The sequence below is a fragment of the Lissotriton vulgaris genome, chromosome 2_1 (assembly GCF_964263255.1).
Source record: "Lissotriton vulgaris chromosome 2_1, aLisVul1.2, whole genome shotgun sequence".
NCBI lineage: Eukaryota > Metazoa > Chordata > Amphibia > Caudata > Salamandridae > Lissotriton > Lissotriton vulgaris.
Window position 1 is genome coordinate 67,843,695 of NC_141687.1, and position 24,354 is coordinate 67,868,048.

Sequence of the window (24,354 nt, forward strand, 5' to 3'; positions counted from 1 at the left end):
AATTACATAACGTGTATTTGTAAAGCGCACATTCACCTAAGGTCATCTTGCTGCTGAATAACTCAATAGTACTCATTTGATCGACCTCAGCAGGATGAAAGGCTGAGTGCACCTGCCGGGATTTAAACCTGCGCCTATGAGGTAGAACACTGGCCCCTACAGTGGATGCATTAGTCCACTGAGCCACCAGACCCGGATGAAGTCGACAGTATGAGTATCATTGAGCTGTAGGGTCACCACCGCTCTCCAAGTCATTACGGAAAATATTTTGAGTCCTGAACCTTTCAACTATATTTCATTGTTTTTAGGTGTAATAGTTTACTTAGTTCAATGGGAGCAAAGCAAGACTACAACACCCAGAATGCATTAGGCTGTCACAGGAAAGCCCAGGACTGGAACCAGAGTCAGCAATGAGTTGGAGAGAGGCGGCCACCCTATCGATTTGTTTAGCAGTAACACCTTTTCAACTGGTAAAAGATACTGAGGTTGAGAAAACATTGATTGTCATCTTATCAGCGACATAAATGCACAATTTCCCAAATTGTACATTGAGGGTTTCACCCAGATGTAGAGAGGCGGTAACCTGAGGAGACTGTCAGATGATTGGACATGGAAATCTCATGCAAATGAGCCACATGTCCCTCATTGGTGTAACTTTATGCCTGTTTACAAACATCATTAAAACTTTGTTTTTCCTATGAATCAATAATAGTATTTTATAGTACCTCATACCGTATATCTGCCTTTTCTAAATCCTATAAACAGCAGGCGTAAAGGGGCGTACCATCGGTGGAGCTTCGGCATTCCCATGCAACTCCCCAAGGTTTCTGACGCTAAACCCAATTTATTAACCCCTTCGATGCGGATGACAAAGCCAGCTCGTCATGGGCGTTACTTGCGCTGTGCGCACGACGAGCTGGATTTGTCACGTTACCCGCGATTTTTAAATTTCAGCGCGCAGCGGGAAAACCTGCTAGCGCGCATGCGGTTAAACAAGGGAGACTGGGTTTAGCATCAGAAAACGGTGTCCTTTTAAAGTAGGCGCAAGGAGGGAGCAATGCTTCAATTTCTCCTTCCTTTTCCCACTTTGCGTGTGTGCTGCACTGTGCAGCTGGCATACGAAGAGGTAAAAGGTTTGAAGTGAGTCTCAGCATAGTATCTCGTACTGGAAGGATGCCTTCCAGTACCAAACCTGTGCTAGACTCACAAAGACACCTTTGTAATGGTGTGAAGATGACTCTGAGGCACACAGCAGCTGATTCCAGCGCCAGCGCTGGGGAGAGGGGAGGAGAGTGTCTTATTTGAGTAAATTTGGCGCTCTCCTTTTCATGCAACGCAGCATTCACGGCTGCTGCTCTGCGTCGTGTGAAAAAGTAGTAAATCCCCCCCCTTAGTGTGGGCAGTTATTGGATGATGAAAATGAGCTCATATTCTTTAGAGGTTGGCAAGCGGCTGTATGAAAATGTTTCTCGCGAAGGATTTACAGAGCAGGATTGGAATAATACGCATTAAATTGCGATTCCGCCATCTCAAATTCGTGTGGAGCTTGTGCTCTGAATCGCTAGCCCTGCATAAATGACTGTTAGTCCAATCTATAAGCAACATAATTTAGTAAGCTCTGAAAGCAGCACAATTGTGCCTCATTTGTGAAAATACAGACTGTGTAGTAATGTCTGGCGGCTTCTGGTTGACGAGAGTCAAGGCGGAAATGACGTCCAGGCATTGAACGGACTCTGAGCTGCAGAAAGCGGACGCAACTGAAAATTGTGCAATGCATTCATTTTTGCAAGTAGTTATGATGTGTGAGAAATCATTTTGTTTAAATAATTTCACAGTTTATGTACAGTATGGAGCTTTGTCTTAATGCCTTATGTGTGAAATGGTGGAAGGTCAACAATCAGAGACTTTCCAAGCAGGACAGTCCAGATTTTGGACTCAGGCTCGCCTCGTTTAAGTGAAGAAGTGAAGCCTCTTGTCAGTGCTGAATGAGGTGGAAGCTTTAATAGTATCCTGGCAGGCACTGCCACCCTCAGCCAGCAGGAGGAGTCAGCGAGCAGAGACACGAGGGCCATATCACAGACACCACCGCAGCAGCCAACTCATGCCTGACCCGAGACAGCGCATTGGTGAAAGGCAGACGAGCTGTTTGAAGCAATAGATAATGTTTCACTGCACAAGGATCAACTTGGCCTGGACTTAAAAGGAGGAAGAGACCCCACTGCAGACGGATGCACTAAGGGGGCTGCGCCCGCCTCTTGGGGATGTCTGTGGGTGTTCACGGGGCTCCCTTTCCCCTCTTCCATGGGGCACTCACTGTGTGCCATCTTTTTGTAGCGGTTTGCAGCAAGCAGTAAGTGCGCCCCCTGACAGCTCTTTGCCTCTGCACCCGCGTCTATAAAACTGCACGTCACAGAGGCATAGGCCCATATGTATGAACACATTTTCCCATAGACACAGAATGGGTAAAACCCTTTGATACATATGGCCCTTAGTCTCTTGAGATCACGTGGGTGCTACATTCTCTCTGGAGCATTCAGTATCACAGAGGTGGCTTCCCAGGTGTCTGTGACCCTTTTTAAATACCAGAGTACCCTGAGACACAAAAAAAGGTTCACAAGGCCGATTCATCCCTAGGCACTATTGATCATACGACCCCGGAAATGATGCCAAACTGGAAAGAGACTGAAGGCAACCCAAAGCATTGTGCATTTTCATATAGGTTAACTTCGTACTTCAACAATTGACCCTTACAGGAATAGCCAGACAGACTAATGTCTGAAAGGTCATTTGAGTGTACATTTTCTTTTTCAGGGTCAGCCGTTGACCTCCTAAAATCAAGCATTGACAAACGCAAGTTTGGCTTTGGTAGAGTGCATGCACAGAGGGCCCAACAACACATAGGCGTGCGTGTGGACACCCTGCCACATACGTGGAATACACTAACATGCCTACAGGCACCCATGCACACAAATATTAACACAGAAGGAACACTCAATTGTTTTTGGTTTCCTCTTCTTCCTAGAATCTCCTACTCTCTTAGAGACTGTGTGCCCATTTAGACTTGGATTTATGAGTCAATGTGAGAGTGAAAATGGATAGCTTAAGCACCATGCACTTTAGCAATGGTGCATTCTGTGGGCAGAGCTGATAGTATTATTTGGTAAATTTTCTGGAGATCCCCTCCAAGCTGCAACTGTAAGGATGGGATGATTTACAACTCCACAAACACTGCAGTATGTGGGTTTATGGCATCAGTGCGTTAAAGTATACCTTATGTTGTCCACCCTAGGTGAGAGAACATGGGGTAGGCAAAGAAAAGACTGTCCGTTCATCTTTTATTCAAACATTGCTGCCATGTGCACATTGGATATTACACCCAGGTCTGGTCGCATGTGTGAGGACCAGGACTACTTGAACATCATGGACCAATGGCATTACAGAATGACACATATTGATTGTGTAGTAACTAAAATCCATGCATTGGGCATGGGCCTTGTATTCTTATGCAACCACATTCATCTCTGACCTGATTTATAATGTTTTATCAGGAAAGGCGTTAACAGCAAACCAAAAAATCAGGTACAGAGCCATAGATATTATGAATACTTCTAGGTGCATATTGCTCACAGCTAGTTCTAATAGATACAAGTGTAATTTTTTGAGACAGAGATCACCAGGCCTTCCAGTGGGGCAAATGCCCATAACAAATTAACAGAATTAAGAAAATCATTCCTTGGAATTATATCCGGCTATTGAAATAATAGGGTGAAGGACAAGCAAATGAATCCAGAAAATGGTTTTCATGGATTATTGAATAACTGTTCATTGCTTGACGGAGTGAAAGGATGATAGAATGTGAACGAAGTGTCAGCCCTTATCCTTTATAGTCACCAAATGAACATAACCTGAACCTCCTTGTAGCTATGGCACAAAGTAGAGTGGCTCAATTGACAGCAATGTGTAAAATATTTATGCAGTACTAATACAATAATCAAGTCGAAAAACAACAAATAAAAAACAAGTTAAATTAGAACAATATAGTATAATTTACTAAACAAAATGACAAAAAATCTAATAAGAGGAACCTTTGATGTGAGTTTTTAAACTTCTAAGTAGGAATAGCGCCAAGAAGCATAAAGTGCCAATGATGAACAATGGTTGTGGCAGAATGGGACCTAGGTGCAATTTAACGCCGACTGCAATGGAGCGTGCATCGGATACCAACTAAGTTCTTCCTGGTCAAAGATTTTACTTTCTGACCTTAGATCTTTAACTTCTAATCCACAGCAAAATCCAACAATGGCTTTAAGGTGGGAATGGTGATTGAAATCAATCCAGTGTAAACAAAAAGCACAAGACTTACTTCCTGGTAGGCATTTCTACAGCCCCTTAGGCCCTCAGGAGAGGAATTTAAAGACTCACAGATTGTCAGGCAGAGTGCACACAGCAGTGATCAGCCCAGATTTAGTTGCCAAGTGTTATCCGGGCAGTTGCAGGCAAAGGCCGCTTGTAGCTTTTTTTGTACCCTGTAGTTTCTACAGGTGGTCAGCCTTATGACTCTTGGAGCCCACTTCTATGTCCTAGGTAAAAGAGCGAGTAGATCCAGTTCTTTCAGGGCCCTTCTCAGGTCACAGACAGTAGGTTCGGTCCTCTTTTGATCTTCTCGTCAAGGAGTGTTCTGAAATGGGTGCTTAGAGGTGATACAATTATTCCTGGAACAAACTAGTAGATGGTAATGACTCCTGGGCACATCCTAACCAATGAGATGAAAGTTCACTGGCAGGCCCTACACATTTTCAAGAGGGTGGTAGTCTTTGGCCACACTAAACTTGGACTGTGATGGCTGAGTGTTTGTGGGGAGTAAACTATGGTATCCTAGTGTCCTTCCATATCTTACACTAGCATTCAGTCCAGGCATTCACTGTTCCCACAAAACAATCACTTGGGGGTGTAGGGGGAAGGAATAGGTAAGGCGGCCCCCCACTCACACAGTATTTAAACAAATGGAGCCTCACCTATATGTATGCACATCAACATAAGAGACCAACACGAAAAGGGACCTATTATTGTTAGTGTCCCCAGGGATTTGTAAATAACATAAGTCCTTTGGTCAGGATGTGTATAAGTACTAAGAATCACACAGGACCACAATTACTTCATCCACAAAAAAGTGTGAGAGATAGAGAGAGTACCTCACGATAGCACCACCCGAGGGGGTTCCCGGTTAGTATTTACCGGTATACCCACTTCTCATCATTGGCCACTCTCTCTATGTGAAAAGACAAAAGTGCACTAAGGAGAGATAATAGTGCAGACGTGAGAAATAGTGATGTGAAAAACACAAATAGTGACAAAAAATCTCACCACTAACACACACTTTGCAGTGTACAGAAAAAATATATAAAGACCCCTAACCAAACACACAAACAATATATAAATGTGTGGTAGGGTTATGCTTGCTTTACCGTTTTATTCTGATGCAGCAGAACCCCACTTCTTAAAAATGGTAAAACTGTACCATAACACTTTCTGTTCTCAAGCCGACATGTTTCATCGCTGTTTTTTTAGCGATTTCATCAGGGCAATGAGGGGTAAGAAATTCTCAGTCTTTTCATGCAATTTATGGACCTGTGTGAAAGATATAAAAAGAAAGACGCTAAAAGCGCCGTTCAGACCCCTACAGTTGGGGCATCACTGAAGCAGCTTAGAATTGACACACAATTTAGGGTAGTTTTACCTTGAGGGTGCTACGTTAGCGCATACCAGCACCACTCATGGGGGCACCGTGTCAAGCGTCCACGTGTCCCAGCATGTGACCAACAATAATCACAGCCACCTATACGTATAGGGAGACAGAGATCATACAAATGCAAGTTAGTATCCCCATAGATACAGGTAGCTATTGCGATATCACTGTTTCCACAACAAACCCAGAGATTGATGTCTGGTAGGTTATCAGGGTATTTTTTCACCATTTGTAGTGCATCTCAAGTTTTAAATGTAAACCCCAGCAGACTTGTCAAGTAGGATTGAAACATCTCAGTATAATTTCACATTGTAATATCAAAAGGAGTCCCACAGTGATTGGAGTCTGTGTGGCTGTGGGGACAAAGAAAGGACCTTGCCCAGGTGTCAGCCACCATTTGCCTTTGACAGAGAAGGCTTCTTTGAAAATAATCCGGTTCCTGCGCCCAACCCCACTGGTCATCCTTTCTAGGTAATGACAACACCTCACCACACCCAGGCCTTCTCTGCGAGAAATTTTCACATCACTTCAAATAAAAATTACTGGCAGTAAGAATTAGGAGAGCAAAGGAAAATGTGCCTCCTGAGGCTTAAGGTAGGGAAAATGTAACTTTCTAAAAGTTCAATTTACTTATTATATACAAACAAATTGAATTCTCTTATACTATCTATTTCCTAACCAAAATTAACATTATTGAATTTAATAATGTAGACAAGTGTTTTGCAGAGGAACAGCCAGACATGCCTCAGTGAAAATAGCTTTTGGATATTTTTCACTCTAAGGACATGTTTAACATTAAATTCCTATATGTCCTACTTTTACATAACACACCCCTGCCTTATGCACAATAAGGCCTATCTGCACAGGGGTGAGTTGTTATTATTTAAAAGGGAAGTTTTGACCTTTCAAAATGATTTATTTTAACAGATTGAATTTGCAGTTTAACACCGCAACAACCAGGCTACACATGGGAGGTTTGCAGTCATGGTTGAACTGTCACTGCAGTGAGGGCATAATGGCTCCACTAATGGCATTTAACTTACAGACTTGTTTTCCATAAACTGGGGACACAGATAATTTAGGTGTATACACTTTCAACATGTTGAAAGGGGAAGTGCAGGCACTTAACATAGCCTGGTCTGGTGGCTTAGTGGACTAATGCGTCTACTGCAGGGGTCTGTGTTCGACCTCATGGTCACAGGTTCAAATCCCGGCGTGTCAATTCAGCCTTTCATCCATCTGAGGTTGACAAAATGAGTACCATTGAGTTGGGTAACAACAAACATCTGTTATTCAGCGCCAAGATACCCGTAGTGGTGAAAGTGTGCTTTACAAATACACATGTTATGTTATGTTTACATATGGTTATCAGGGTTAAAGTACACATAGTTCTACAGTCAGTAAAAATATAGTGTGCAGCAAAAGGTGAAAACACAGGGTAACCATGCAGAAAAGATGGGTTTCCAATGAGTCCAAGAGAAACAGAAACCCCTAAGTTTATTTATTGATAGGTAACCATCAGAATCTTAGTGGTTACGTCCAGGAATTTAGTAATTTCCTTCCTTTCAACATCAACCGTAATCAAACGAAAGATGGGAAAACTATTGGTTGAATCAGCTGAGGTGTACACGGATAGTGGTGTGGAAATTCTTTAAGATGCATCATGATTCTCATGGGCTGATGAGGCATTCATTATAAGTATTTATTTTAGCTTAGGGCTCTGTCTGTAGATTTCACATTCTTTTTGGTGTTGGGAACCTGTAAAACTGAACATTTGTGCTCCAAACTTTTCTTACAAGTTGCTGTGCTTTGGCTTGCTTCAAAAGAGACACAGAGATCACTGATTTCGTGTTAGAAAGTTGTGGTTAGGGCAAACTATTGAGTGCTTTGTGGCTGTGAACGGATCTGAATAATAAAGGAATGCTGAAATAGATAAAATAAAACTGTGTTTTCTGAGGTGAAATGTCCTTTGCTAATTAATTTTCAAACCTTTTAGTGTTTTGCCTGTCAACATCTGCAGACCTGAAACTGTGTTCTGGACATAGAAAGGTGGAAAGTATCTGAGGCGTGTTACAGACCATGTTCAGTATGTACTTTGGAAAACATTTTCAATATTCAGTAGAGGCACCATCCATCCCAGCCCCTGAACAGGGGGAGCGTTGGGAGGTTGGGGAGTTATCTTAATAGGTCGTTTTCTTTGTAAAAGTATATGAAGAGTTGTATGAGTGAGGATGCTGTTAATTTGCGAGCGCAGATTGTAAAGAAGGCTCATACACCCACAGGTAATGTTTGTATCTGCAAATGCCAATAACAACATATCTTTTTTTAATCTCCCTCCTCGGGCCAGTTTTTCCACCTTTATGTATGTATGTTCTTATATACCGCTCGACTTACCCTAGGGCATCTCAGCACTTGCCTTGGAAACCCGTCCTGGCTTTTCCCTGTGTGATAACCCATACTGGGCATGCCCAAGGTGAAAGCCAGGCATCCCGCTGCGGGGGGCCGTTGTGGAGATTAAGCAAGCTTAATGCCCAGAGTTGCAGAGTGTGAACCCGTGATTAGTGTGGGCACTGAAGCGAGAATTATCGAGTCCGTGGACAATTGGGCTCAAGACCCTGCCGCGTCGGGAATTGAACCCTGGTCCCGGGTCTGACCTCTGCTTCAGGGTATGCCTCCTCTAACCAGTGAGCCACACTTCTCCACGTGTATTCAAGGGAACTATAGTTTGTGTTCATGTTCAAGAGCGATGGTACTTCAGAGAGTTTTAATTGAATTTAAAGGGCAGTGGACGACCCGCCCGCCAGGTCAACAGAAGCCATATCCTCTACTTCCATTGTGAAGGACTGTCCACCAGGTTTAGGGATCCCAGGATTACTGCCAGAAATCTTTAAACATTTAGAGAGCCCTTCACTGTGGAGGGTGCTCTGAATGATGAAGAGTTTTCCGGGCAAGGTTGACGTTTGTTGTGTCCGCTCTTCAAACTTTTTCGTTTTTCTACAATGAGATCTAAAAGAGGAAGTTAATTCTTGTCTGTTCATTTCATGGATTTTTTTTAATCCAAATAACCCAACTTGATTGATAATATTAAATGGCTCTATTTTTAAAATGTGCTTTCCTACATAGTTTAAATATTACATTGCACTGTATAAAACACTTTTAGAGTTTTATATAGCGCAAACTAGACCCAATGATATCGGGTATCAGATCACTTTACATAGCACCAGTTTTCTTACACAAGGACACATTCATTTTTGTTAGACACAGGGAGATTAAGGGCCCGATGTAGGTAATCCCAGATTACCGATTCTTAAATACCGAATCATACCGATTCGGTATTTAAGAACGGGAAAATGGGATGTAGGTATTTTTACCGGAAAAATTACCGAATCGGTAAGTTTCGGTAATTACCGAATCAGTAAATACCGATTCGGTAATTGGCATTCATTCCTATGGGCCTGAAGACCCATAGACCCATAGGAATGAATGCCAATTACCGAATCGGTATTTACCGATTTGGTAAAAGGGGGAAACATTGAAGGGTTGCAGGGGGTCACTTTGACACCCTGTTGCACCCCTCAATTGTGTATGGGTGCACATGTTGCATACATTCATGCCCTAAGGGCATGTATGTCTGCAACATGGCACTGTTGGAAAAGCAAAAAAAAATGCTTTTTCCAAGGTTTTCATTATTTACCACCAACTTGTAGTTGGTGGTAAATAACGAATCCTAAAAGGGGAAAAGCACTCATTTGAGTGTTCCCTACATAGCAAAATCGGTAATTTACCGATTCGGTATTTTAAGGAACCGGTAATTTACCGATTCCTTAAAATACTGATTCGGTAAATTACCGAATCAGTAAAATGCCCACCTACATCTCATTTTCCAAATACCGGTCGGTAACGGCCGAAATTACCGAATTTCGGCCGTTACCAACCGGTATTTGCCTACCTACATCTGGCCCTAAGTGATTTGCCTAGAATCACAGGATGTTGAGCGTTGTTGCTGAGACTCAAACCCGGTTCCCCAGCTTTGACGTCGACCACTCTAGCCGTAAGGCTACATCCTCTCGATGTTCTCAACGCAATTACGTTTTACAAAAATACAGTTAGTTGTAACAAAAACACTAATGCTCTTGTTACAAGTTTGTTAAAGATTCTGATGTGCCCAGAGTTAAAGCCTGGTCAGTTAGCGCACGTAGGGTGCCCAGTATATGCAGATTACCACACTTTAAGTCTGCTTTCGTTGCACACATTCTCACCAGAAACATTTGTGACATTTTCGTTGGAAGAGTCAAATTGTGTGATAATTGGATGCAAAGCAATGTTATGCCTCATTCAAAGCCCATAAACTCAGATGAAATATGGATTTAGATCCAGGCAAATAGTAAATCCTGTGTTTCCAATATTTTCCTTGGATGAAATTCACGGTTATTAAATTTGACAAACATGTAACAAGGTTCTAAATGTATGACTTTTTTTATTCTTCATATATACTGCCTTATTCATTGTTAGTGGATTTAAGAGTGTTTCATAATAAGAGTAACATAATATTCAATTAGATGACACAATCGCTCTATAAATATGAATCTTCTTTTAGGAATTGGAAAGTAATGAATACAGAATTTAATCCACACTGACCTAGTTAGCAATATTGAAAGCACCCCCTGACAGGAAAGAAGTAGTCCTTTATTGCATGACATGTGCCAATATAAGTGTGTTTTTGCAAAGTGCAACATTGCATATGTCTTACACAACTGAATTGATAGTGAGAGACAGATAAGACTGTCCCACTCAAGTATTTAAAACTGGTGGCTCTATTTTTCGTAGAAAGATAACACTATAAGTTGTTGCTTAATGTTATTGTTGTGTGTTTTAGCTACACCTGCATTGCTGTATTTCCTTAAATGCATGTTTTCATGTTCTAAATCATTTCGGATTATTTAGGAGCATTTTTAAGTATGTTATAATGGACAACTTAAATACTAATTTAACAAATGTTCTTTTTTCTTAGTGTATCATGTCACATAAACAACCTTGTCTATGCTTTAGAATTTTGTTAACCTTAGCACATAATTTAATTTTATATTACCACATACACCTATTACCAGACCAATCTGACTTTTAAACAGTAGTCATATCAATCACTGAATCATGTGTATGCTGTTCTCCTAACACAATATTACTCAGACATTTAAAGCAAGGTCTTCTAATTCTTGCACCACAATTATAATAGCTAACACCAGAACACTTACAAATTTGTAAAGATGTTAGGAATGTATTAAAAAATAAGTAAAAAATTATTTGGAGAGTGTGTATAAAATTAGCACTCTTAGTCAAAAATTAAAAACGTTATTTGGGAATATTAAAATGCTTTGATTTTTTAATTAAATATTACTAATGTTTTATAGGATTTTTAAAATAGTAAAAGTGTTTATAATCTTACTTTTTTAAAGTTAGAATATATTAAAAGTAGTCAATATAGTTGAAGGAATGGGAAAAGTTTATATGGTGCATGTAAAAGTGAGATACATGTAGGAGCTTTTGTGTTTTAACATTAGTACATACAGGTACAAGAAATTGTAATTCTTCTTTATAGTTTTAAAAAGTTATTCACTAGTTTTAAAACAAATGTGATTTTTTATAAAAACATACACATTAATTTTGAGTTGAAGAAATATGTTCTTAAATTGTACATCATATTTATCAAATATTGGACTTGATAATGAAAATACTACAAGACGTATTGAGTGTTATGCTATGTTATAAAAATGTAATGATAAATTTAAAATTACTGTTTTGGACTTTCTTAGATCTCCATATTGAGAAAACGTTTTAGGTTTCAAATATTATGATGTCAGTTTTAACAATAATGTTGCAGTTTACATCCTTATATGTGTTATTAGTTGCCAGGGAATGTTAATAATTTGAGAATAAAATGTGTTATGTATCGGTGGTAAAGTTAGGAGCAGGAAATGTCATACATGCAGTAATATTGGTAGTAATTTCTCTCTGAATTGCCATTGGAATCTGACCATACTTATATTTATCTGACTAGACAGAGCATTAATTTCTATTGTGAGTCTTATTATTAGCTTACAGTGGGCTTAGAGCCAGCCCACTACTTACCATCGGTTGGCTTCATTGCCACTTAAATTTGAGTGATTTTTATTCTAGAGTGTTTGTAGACTTTAATTCCTCTTCCAGTGTTTGACCCTCCTCTAGAGCATGAACACATTACTTGTGTCCATGCACTACTCACTTTTCAGGTGCCACCATTTTTCTTTTTGTTTAAACACTCCTCAAGAGTGTGTGTGCTTTCCAGCTGTCTCCTCCATACATTTCTGTGTCCACTGCCACGTTCTAGTGCTCCTCGTGCCCACCTGTGTGCACCTTCCTCAATTCCGTCAAATTTCTTTATCGCCCATGTCCTTCTCCCTACTAGCCCCATGTTGCTAATTTTTGTCTGCCATCTCCCCCAGTGCTCCACTTTGCTGTAGCCCCCTGCATAGCTTCTGTCCAACCATTCCCACCGTGTTACCTCTTCCGCCAATCCCTCCCCTGGACCCATTGTCACTTCAGCATCGACTGTTCCACTGTATTGCTTCTCCCAAACCCAACCGCCCCCACAGGTTGCTTCCCCCAAAGCCCCCCAACTCCACACTTGCTCCCTCCACCTGCTTCTTTTTTTTTTTAAGTTTTGCACTTCCTTTTTTTTTAAATCACTAATCTAACAAGGATCCCTCAGTAAAAAAAAGCTGCTGCATCATTTTGTATGTGCACACCTCCAAAATGACGTGGCTGCTTTTTAAGACCTAATTTCTTAATTCTTTAGCCATGCTGCACAGCGTTGGGAATCTGAGCAACATGGCTAAAAACCACTGGCAAAGCCAATGGGTCCCAAAGAGAACACTGATTGGCTTTGCTAATGTTTGTTCCCATTGGAATTCCAATGTGGATGGTAAAAAATGTTGTCCTATGGAGAAAGAGCTAAAACCACTTTTCTGCCCTAAAGAATTGTTAAAATGTTACAGCTACAAAACATTGTGACTCTATCAAAATTTCCCCACAAAGGACCCGAGTAAATGTTGCTGTAAGAAGTATGAGGGGCTGAAGTTCACTTTTCTCCTTTCTCTTTTTCAGCCGGCCGTCACTGAAACCCCCCAGAAGCATGTAGAACCCACCGTAAGTCATTCTAATATATCCATTTATATTCATTAATATTCAGGGTTTGGTGTAGCACTGGGTCCATCCCTGGAAAAGGGGTGTGAACCTATTCTGCCCCAGTTGACATTACTCAATGCGTCCTTGTGTTATATTTGTGTGACTTTATAACCACTTAATGCTGTATTGTTCATCTATGACTCTTATGTGCCTCTTGTAAACTTTATCACATAACATAAAGCGCTATAATACCTTCGGGTCTAGCTAGTGCTACATAAAAATCAAGATAATAATCATAACCTCCACCTACATGGGCGGCATTTCCAAGTGTTTATTGTATACAGGGCTGCTTAAACCTGGCCCACCAGAGGTGGTAATAGAGGGTAGAGAGCTGGGAGATATCCAGGTCGAACCAAGGAAAGGTGGGCAGGGCTGAGGAGGTGCAGGTTACATTTGGGTCCTCTCCTTGGCAAGGGGAAGCTGCATAGGCATCCCTACTTTGGGGTGTATGTGCACACCCTCTCCCCATGATGCATAGGGCGAGGCACACATACCCCATTCTGAATATGTATATGTGTAACTTTCCTCCATCATGGATTATGCTCATGTGCTCATTTGACCATGTGTGCATCCATTTTAAATTACCATTGAGGAAACACCTGCATCCATCCACCAATCTTGGCATCAGTACATGTGTGTGAATGTTAGGGATCACATTTCACCACTAGACTCCTGATTCAGGGTTAAAATCCAAACATCTGCGTGGGGATTGATGCTGACTGCCTGAGCCTTCTTTTCCACTGTTTTCATATTCCGAAATATTGACGGAATTACACCTTGAAAGACGTCATAAGCAGCATACCCTTTCAACTATACCTCTGAAAATGTGTATGGCTTTTGGGGAAGGCTCCTCCCTCTGTGAGTAGAGTCCCCATAGTGGAGAATGCCGCACAGCGGTGCAAATCCACTTTTATGATGGTGGGGAAACATTGTTCTGCATTTAAAAAACCTTCCCTATACACCACCATCAAATCTGAGAGCCCGCAGTTCCCCTTTGCGACACTGTGTCTCTGCTGGACTAAATCTACCACCATTTCCTAGATGGAAAGGTAAAGTTTGGTATGCACACATGTCCATGTTTGTGGATGCATTGACTCTTCCAAGGCAAACCATGACTTGAAACAACTGGTCCCCATCCCTTGAATGGGTAAAGAAGTGAGAATTTCTCAGGACTTCGAAGGAGTTGCCATCTCTTGTAAGATCATGTCTGCTGCCAGGAATCACTTCATATATTCTTGAAAGGTGTAAAGAACATATGCATTTCTTGTAAACGGCTGTTTTACAGCTGAATATACCCTTATGGATGTGGCTGTATATGACTACCTCCTATGCTCTTGGGTGTGAGGGCAAACTGAAATGTTTGTTTTTGCTTGTGTGAATGTGCATCGTTTATAGAATACGTGCAGCCATAACTACACCTGAGAGTAAGTGTGTATACGTGTGTTTGTTCACGTTTTGAATGCAATTCGTAAAGGGCAAACAATTGGCACTCAGACCTATCTAATAAGCAATGATTGTTACCTGTGTGTGTTTTTTTCATTTCGATGGATATTTTTATTGTTTAACTTATATGAGTTCAGTCAGACTTATTTTATTTGGCATCATGGATAAGATCCTTACGTTTTTCTTTTATTGCTTTAAGAAGTTTTCACAGCTTGTGGTAAACAGTTACACTTTTTCTTGAATCAGCACATGTTTGAATTTGGTTCATAAGAATGCAAAAGTGAGCATTTGAATCTTTAATATGGCTTCCCAAACGTCACGCTTGGTAGCTCGCCCTGCCTGATGCTGTGAGCGTTGTGAAGATGGTGACCGCAGGTGGCCAGGTTGCGTCAAGGACTAGTGACGCGGTGAATGGACAAAGTAGGGACTCTCATTAAATGGATTTGTTTGTCGATGACCATCTGGGGGGAGATGGATATCTCTGACTTGATGTCATCTAAAATAAACTTCAAACCATTGGACAATTCCAAGCAAACATGCTGCCTGTCTCCCCGATAAGGCTTCAGCTGACCATACAGCCTTGTCAGGACTTCTGCATCGTCACCAGACAAGGGAACGTGACTAGAAGAGCCAAAACCAATCTGTGGTTGAGAACTCGCGACCCGCTGACGAGGTCCAGCCTCAAGGTTGTGAAGAAGATATGTGGGCGTCATTCAACAGAATCAATTGTACCACAGACTGATTAAACGAATGTATTGGTTTTATGCATAGTGCATATTATCTTTCCTGAAACTGACCATTGACCCAGGTGGCTAAAGACAGTAAGCTCTACAATTATGGCTTTACTTAAAGAAGTGAGGCTGTATTGCTAGCTGGTTGCTAAGTGCATGAGAGGACCATGACAGCTGTGCAACTTCAACACCGAATAAGCTGTCAGTAAAGAGCATCATTCATTAAATACCTGCAGCAGACCCATCTGCTCTTAAGCAAACAAGCCGACACATCTACAACGCGAGGATTGATCACACGCCTACACCTAGTTAGAACCCCTGTCTGCGGTAACGAGGCTGCCTCCTCACTCAGCCCTTCATTAGGCACCTGCTGCAGACCCTTCTGCTCTTCATCAAATAAACCAGCACAGCATCTCTCTGAATGATAATCACACCCATCCTACCTAGGCGAAGGGTCTGTTTATTGCAAAGAGGCTGCTGTCAGTCTTTCCATTAGCTACTGGCAGTAGAATCCTCTCACTGTCCTCGGCTGCAGGATTGATGCCTGTGGGTGGAGGTTTACGAGCTCTCCTAACTTACCTTCTGTTTGTATGTGTCAGGAGGGGGCCATGGTCCTCAGCAAAGTCAGAGCACTGAAGAGCGTGTGCCCAGAGATGCCACCTGTGAGGGATTTCTTAGGTCCTCGGCCACACTTTTTCAGGTGTCTGTTATGACGATGGTCACCTTCACCCATTTATTTTAAGTTGTATGTGCAAAGTTGTGTGAAGGGTTCTGGTTTGTTGGCCTTCATTTAGTTCTCTGGATTTTCAGAGTACTCGTCACCAATGTCCAAGTGTAGAATTTATCTTGCACTTGTTTATTCGTGCTGAAATATTTTGCCTATTTTTCTCGTGAATGGTATGATAACTTATCTTGCTGGTAACTCACAAGTGTTTTGTAAGTAAGTGCATACCTTGTTTAAGTTTTCATTGTGGGTAACTGTGCATTCACGAGTGACAGGTATGCTAAATTATTGGTGTTTATGAAATGTTGACAACGGCATATATTGAAACATGCATTATCGCCCTGTATCCTTCCACTTTGAATAGTGAATAAAGGGCTAGATGTAGGAAATTGTAAATTACCGATTCAAAAATACCGGATTTTACCGATTCGGTATTTTCGAATCGGTAATTGCTATGTAGATAAAAAAATCTGTAAAAATTACCGAATCGTAAAGGTAGTTACCGATTCGGTAATTGCCATTCAATGTCAATTACCGAATCGGTTACCGATTCGGTAAGATAGGGAAAGAGTCATGGGTGGTAGGGTGTCACTTTGACATCCTGTTGCACCCCTGATTAGTGCTTGTGTACACATGTGGCAGACATATGTATGTCTGCCACATGGCATAGTTGAAAATGCATTGATTTGCATTTTCAAAGGTATTCCTTATTTACCACCAACTAATAGTTAGTGGTAAATAACGAATCCTTAAAGCACATGAGTACTGTTTAAAGTGCTTCCTACATGTCATTTACCGATTCGGTAAATACCGAATCGGTAAATGATGATTCTGTAAATACCGAATCGGTAAATGATGATTCTGGAAATACCGAATCGGTAAATGATGATTCTGGAAATACCGAATCGGTAAATACTGATTCGGTATTTACCAAATCTGTAAATTGCCCCCCTACATCACAAAAGCCTATTACCGGTCGGTAACGGCCGATTTCGGCCATTACCGACCGGTAATACCCCTCCTACATCTGGCCCAAAATGTCATGCTGGTTATAGTGCCCTTTTACATACAACAGATCACCAGAGCAAGTTTACGTGATGTAAGAAACTGAGTTACTGGCTGACTGGCGTGTGAGCCCAGAATAAGCACTAACCACAGTCCTTGACAGGGTGAGACACAAGAATACCCCAAATGAACCTGTGCTTAACGCTCTGGTAGCTTGGCGCAGAGAAACCAGGCTTTTGCAAAGTATTTATTCAGCACACAAACTGTAAAACAGTGGAAACACCACATAAAAAAAAACCACGTGAGCTTAGAAAAGTCGATCTGAATTCTATAAATAAAACAAGACCAAAACAACAATAATCCAATCAGTAGAACTGGAGTTATACAGTCTATAAATATAAATTGCAAAATGTTATGTTATGTTATGTTATTGGTATTTATTGTGCGCACAGCTGCTCCAGCAAAGGAGCGTCCTGGCGCCCAAAATAGCTCCTAAAATCATGAAGCACCTACTGTGGCTATCTGGTTGTGGTACACTGTGTCAAATTCAAAAGTTCAGGCTGACCGCGATGGAGCACGGGTTGGATGCAGTACCATAGTAGTCCCGCTAAAGTTTCGCTTTCTCAAGTTTTGTGTCAAGAGACCCGTTGGCATTGGAGAGGGTCAAGGGGAGCAAGGAGAGTGTCGCTACGGTGGTCAGCGTGGGGTTTTCATTCACAGTCCAGGTGGCACCTGGCAGGGCCTTGTCTACTTCATTGGCGCCCCAGCTGCACAATGAGATATTCATATTTACAGGAGTTCAAACATTTGTTAACTCTTGAATATCCCTTGTCCATGGAGGGTTCTATACATTACATAGACATCTACAACTATCCATAGGATACGGATGCATAATTCTTGATACAGAACAAACGTGCATAGCTCTGCCCTGTGTTCACTTGTTCTATTCTTTATGCCATACTTGTACAATTACATGCAATGTATCTCGTTTTGTTCACAAATCATGAATAAATGCATTGTACTTTTTATTATATATGCACATACAAGTATGTGCACTACACAGATATGTATACTGAAATGCACGCATTGCATATGTCTCTGCAAGTCTCGTCCATCTGTCTAATTATATACATTAAACACGTGTACATATCTATACCTTACTTGCATGTACATAAGTCTATGCACTGCATGCAAGTGTTTAACCGTAAACATGGCATGCATATGTGTAAACCTCTGTAATTTAAAGATTACGTGTCTGTTTAATTGCATGCCTGTGAAGGGGTAAAATGTTACATTTTTTTCAAACGTCTGTGACGCTCAACCTTGTCTATCTATGTCTGTTGTGTTACATTTCAGAGTTCTGTGCAGTGTCATGTTCACCGTTTGCAACAACCCTTGGTGAAGTTTAATGCATAATTCTCTACCTTACATATGCATGCCTAACGTTAAACATTGCATACATGTAATGCTATCTGCTACATACTCCAAAGTCACCAAATACACTATATAACCAGAACATAGCTGGGTCTGGTGGCTCAGTGGACCAATGCATGGACTGTCGAGCTAGTGTATGACCTCTTCAGTCACAGGTTCAAATCCCAGCAGGTTCATTCAGCCTTTCATCCTCCTGAGGTCGATCAAATGAGTACCATTGAGTTGGATAACAATAAACATCTGTTATTCAGCACCAAGATCCCCATGGGTGAATGTGCACTTTACACATACAAGTTATGTTATATTCTGAACATACAAAGGCACCGTGTGTACATGAAATGCATGTGTTTAATTCTGTGCATTGCATGCGCCAACTCTATACATGAAACATGCTTGTATCATTCTGCATGTTACATATATGTGTAATTCTGTGCAATACGTTCCCCAACCCTATAGATTATAAAAACGACTATGCCCTTATCCATTGCATGACTCTGTATGGTCCTATGCATTGCATGCACCTCGTTATGTATTGCATATGCGTGTATACGTTTCTATGTGACACCAATCAGTGTCAGTCTATACAATGCATGCACTGACTCTACATGTGACATGTGCATAGGTTGCGTGTGGTTCTGGGCGGAGTTTGGGCCTCGCTCTGCTGCCGGTGCACCGGGCGCCCTTCAGCTCCCTGCAGACGGCCTCTCCACGCTACATAACATTAACGACATTACAGCCGTGCAGTTATGAGCGGCATCAGCTGATAACTGCCTGACCCTGCCTCGTGCACGGAGAGGAGCCAGGCGGGGGAGGCCTGCAGACGGGGGGTGGAGTCAGCGAGAGCCTCCTGCGGTTTTATCGTGTTTATTGACTGAGCGGACACCGAAAAGCTTTAAAGATTTGGGCAAACAGAGCGCCGTTCATTGTGGTCCAGACGAGAGGCCAGCGCGTGCCGCGGCCACCGCCGCCCCGAGGCTGGGGACTGAGGGACACACGCGACAGAGTGACTGCAGGTCAGAGGTCAGACCACCGGGCCTCAAAGATGCCTTGGAAATGGAGGAGGTTGAGTTTGAAGCTGGTGAGTCCTTTGGCGAGGGTTGTCTGGGTCACGGTGAGATGACAGTCTTCTGGCCTGCAGGGATAGTGGGCTCTCTCAGGTGGGCGGGGCATCAGGATGTGGCAGTGTGGCTGGAGCTGGCATGCAACTGACTCTGCCCCAGTGCTACTGGCTTTTCAGGGGTGTGGGTCATCGGGAGATCTCCGCATACAATAGGCAAACATGCTGCGAGAAGAGCCCGTGGACGGGAGAGTGGAGGAGGCGTGGCCTGAGCTGGGTGTGCTGATGGGGCGGGTGTGTCTTCTGCTGCTTTGGTCACTCAAGGCACCAGAAGGATTTGTTTCAGCACCCCCAGAGCACTCCTGGAACAGATTTTAGAAGTCCTAGAGTTTAAAGTTACTCATGTGAAAATTAGCCCAGTGAATAATTGTTTCCATGGGGAAGAACATCTTTCAGCAGGGGAAGGGATGTAGCCCCCCACCTCACCCCCAATCTTTCGGGGGTTGCCTTCCTTTGACATCCATGGAACAAAAATACTCCCGATCTTGGCGTGAGTACATCTCTGTGCGGGTGTAGTGATGAGGAGTTTGTGCATGTACAAAAACTTTCCAGGGCCATTATTGGATTTACTTGTGTAAATGGCTGTGCGAATCCTAGCCCCCTCTTGCACTTTGCAGCAGTTTCTTTCGTAAAGACACTCGACCCCACTAGCATGTCTGTCAGAAGGTCTCCAGCACGACCCTGCCAGGTGGAGCGAAGGCTAGTCTCGCGCCGTTCGATGGCCTTGAATGACAGGGCAGCTGTTAGTTCATTTCCGCTTCCTTTCAGGGGCAGCGGTCAAGGATTGAGAAGGGGGCGTTGAAAGGGGTCAATAGTGTTTCCCTAACTTTGAGGCAGCGAGCTGTGCTCTTGAGCCACAGGGCACTGAGGCGGCCCTGGCCTGTTTTCTAGCAGGCCGCCATGATGAAAAGATCTTTGGAGACCCCCTCTGAGGGCTATTGGACAGCAATAAGCAATGCACAATTAGAGATGGCGAATTAAATTGTGCACCATGTGGGCCCAGCAAACGGAAACGGTTCTACATTCTTTTCTAAACTGCACAGCCGCACTCTCAGGGTCCTAGAGTTTAGTGCCTGGCTTATCTGCTGATACCCCTCCATCTTCAATATAGAACGGCGGGATAGTGGTAGGGGTTGCCCCTCTCTCTGCCTCCCAAAGGGGGCTCTTTTTAAGGAGGCCGGCACCTGCAGGGTGGCACCTTGGCTACCCGGAGGACTCACCCTGTCTGCAGGTAATCAAGAAGGACTCCTAACGCACCTTCACCGTGACCAATCCCTGACACTAGGACACAGAAAGCAATGCACCATTATTACTAGGACACTGGGTAGGAATAGGCCTCAATGCGCTACACAGCTTTAAAGGAAGTAAAGTGTGCTGGTGTGCCTCACTAAACGAAGTGTTAACCACTTCCCTGTGGGGGTAATACCCCCTCGGTGCGGGGGAGAATGAGCGCGGCACCGTGGTGCTTGTGACAAGATCAGCTCGTCATGAGTCACGGTGGAGCTGCACTCATGACAAGCTGGTCTCGTCACGACCCCGCCCACTGATTAGTGGCAAGGAAGGAATTAATAGCGGGCGGGTTATGACGAGACCAGCTCGTCATGAGCACAGCTCCACCGTGACTCATGACGAGCTGGTCTCGTCACGAGCACCGAAGAGGCTAAGGGAGACATCACATGTACTTCAGGGATTCTAGGAAACAAATTGTTCCTGGGCTGCAGTGAATAATTCTCTTGGACCGCAGTAACCTATGACATTGAGGGCCTAACTCGCAAAGGTCCTCCGCCAGTGGCGGATCCTCCTATGGCGGAGGAGTGCCGCTCCCACCTGCTGATAAAATGGGAAAAAGAAAATTATAATGAAACAATGTTTATTATCATTTTATTTTTCTATCCTTGCTGGGGCCAGACAAGTCTGTGGGGGCGGGGCCATGACGTCAGCAGGGGAGGAGGAGTGCACAATGTAAGTGCGCATGATGGTTTGCATGTCCACCTTAGGCCGGCCAAACTGTCATGCTCACTTACGTTTCTATAACCCAGCTGAGTTGCACAGACGGGTTGAAGAAATAGCACCGACTTCAAGGCACTGTCTTAGCAGCAAACTAAGCCGCACAGGCCAATCGTGGCATTGCTCTTGTGCTATTGAGAGCAGCGTCGGGATTGGGTGGGGAGCCTCGGAATAGGTACGTTTTTTAAATTTAATATTATTTCCCTAAACTTCCCGTTCCCCTTCCCTCCCACTTGAGTTTTGTTGCGGGCGCCACTGGCCTCCGCACTCATGGTGGAGGCGCTGCAGTCATGGAGGGACCAATGCAATTGGTAATTGAAGTATGGAGGTCCAGCAATGAGTGCGGGACCCCCCGGCTGGAGTCCGGGACCCCCGCCTCCACTGCAGGGCCTCCGCCACGATTGTCGAGTCTCTTTGTGAATCGGGCCCAAAGTGTCAATCTATACAATTGAGGGGGATATTTATAACAAAATGTCGGAGCCCGGTTGTATTTATAACAAAATATCGGAGCCCGGTTGTATTTATAACAAAATATCGGAGCCCGGTGTATTTATAACAAAATATCGGAGCCCTGTTGTATTTATAACAAAATATCGGAGCCCGGTTGTATTTATAACAAAATGTCGGAGCGTGGTTTTATGCCAAAATTGGTAACTCTGTGCTCCGACATTTTCGAAATGCAAGGATGCCCCATATTTACAAAAATACAGCACACCCCTGTCTTTTTCTGAGTGCATGGCGCTAATAAATCTGCTAGCGCCAGCGCATGCACCCTTGCACCATGTTGCAAGGGTGCCTGCGCTGCAGCAGCGATTGTTTATGCCCAGGAAGGAACACTTTCCTGCGCATAAACAACCTTGAAGGTCAATTCTCTTCCATGTGTGCAGCAGTAAGCAGCACACATGGAAAGAGTAAAAAACGAGGAGTAAGTAGTCAACGCTCCTCGTGTCGCCAGTCTATGACCAGGTAATTCAATCCATGGTCTTAGTTTTTGGTGCTGGGCCAGCCTTGCAAATATGGGGCAGCGTCAATAAGTGATGGGTGTTACGACAGAACGCCCACTGCAACACCCTTTGCACGCCCCTTTCACGTTAAGTGATGCGTGAAAAGGGGCATAATCTACAAGGCAGGGTTAAACTACGTTAAGTGGCTTGACGCTTTGTAAATAAGGCACAGGGGATATCACCACCAGAACGTCGCTAAAAGGGATATTCTGATGGCGTTTTCCCCTTGTAAATATGCCCCTGAGAGTCAATTGATCACATTGACGCTGTCACACATTAATTGCTATGCTAGTTAAGGAGGTCTGTAGGTAGTTCAGGATGGTAACTAGCATAGATCTTGTTCTATCTAATGTCGGCAGTCAGGACAAGGATAAAACAATCCGCTTGGGCGGCTCTTGCGCTCCTGAGTGACTCTATATGAAGGGCAGGCACTGGAGCGAGCCGGGGAACCATTACCCCAGTCAGTGGGCGCAAGACCATTTATCGACCCGCCGGGTTGTTTGCCAGGTGATTGGATGGACGGAAGCGTCTGATCACGATAGTTCAGGATTTGCTGTCTGAGACTTTTTGGCGGAATCTTATTGACATTACTAAAGGGCCAGAAACAATCCTAAAGAGCTAGCCAATGAGGCTAGAATAAGACAAAACTCTTTTGTTAATAACATCACGGATTGTAATGAAATAGATTCTTCAGAGGAGAACATGATGTGTTCTATTTCTGGCCATTGTACATTGTGTATTAATGGGTAATTCACACTGTGTTTTTACAAATGAGGTAAACTCTGTACCATTAGAGCGAGCAATCTGTGTAGAGTTGTTCAGAGTTGATGCATTATACATTAAACTGTTATTATGGGTGAAGCTCTTCCAAGGGCCCATATAAAGTACTTCTAGGAGTGGCTACTTCAACATAGTACATTTGATGGAATCTGGTTGTAGAGAACCTGGTGAGACGAGTATTGATGCAACCATGTGTATCTGGGATGAAGCAAGCATTGTCCTATTGAACCAAAGTAGATTGTGAGCTATTGTAGCATACACAGCGCTCTACGGGTGCGCCTTGAGCTGTGTTCCGCAGGCACAGGGTAGCACGCTTGCACTTATGGTTAATGTTAATTTAATAGTATTTGGCCATGTTAAATAATGTACCATTGGGAGGCAAGTACGGCTTCCATGGTGATACAATAAATTATGTTTGAGTGGTATAAACTGTACTATTAGGCCTCAGTCAACTTTAAATAATGAAAAAAACATATATATATATATATATATTTTACAACTGTTGCAGCTGGGGAAGTTACAAAATGTCTATATTTTTCATAATTATTCCCACAAAACATATTTTTTCGGGAAAATTCACACATTGTAATTGGGTTTTACGTGGTTTATGACTTCAGAATCCTACTTTTAGCATAATTTACACACATATGTTTTGTGAAATCTTCCTCCACTTTGTGAGACTTGGACAATTTGATTGGATTTCCCACAGGCCCACTTTACACTACTTGGGGCAGTGGAAACAGTGTGTTGTTCTGGCCACAATAACATGTATACTTTTGAAACATGCCATTTTTTGCAGCATTCAGCCAGACTAAACTTTGTAGTGATGTTGGACAGTAAACAATGTACTGCTGGGCAAAAGGGTATTTATTCTCTTTGCTCACAATAGAATGTGTCCTGGGCCACAAATATGGTGCAGTTCAAGCCACTGATTTCTATGCCGGTTTACTAAATCCGCTGTCAATCTGTGCACTGCTGGGTTGATATTTTTGGGGAGCTGTATGGGGTCTGTCTGGCTACAAATAAAGTGAATACCGTTTGGTGAAAATACAGTGCACAGTGTTACACCACAGCAATGCACACCCTTGACCTTCAATGAAGGAGATCACACTGCTTCACAATACACCACACGGTTTTGTTTT

General features: G+C 42.9%; 1 protein-coding gene across 3 annotated transcripts in view; it reads left to right on the forward strand.

The window, feature by feature from the left end:
• TNS1 (tensin 1) overlaps positions 1-24,354 on the forward strand; it is a 1,287,061-nt gene that overhangs the window by 829,884 nt on the left and 432,823 nt on the right. For all 3 annotated transcript variants that reach the window (XR_015308332.1, XM_086954487.1, XM_086954486.1), the window contains one exon: positions 12,887-12,928. Coding sequence is in view for 2 of the 3 variants with exons in the window: in XM_086954487.1 (XP_086810613.1) it covers positions 12,887-12,928 (42 nt within the window). In the remaining variant the exon portion in view is untranslated. The remainder of the gene's footprint in view (positions 1-12,886; positions 12,929-24,354) is intronic.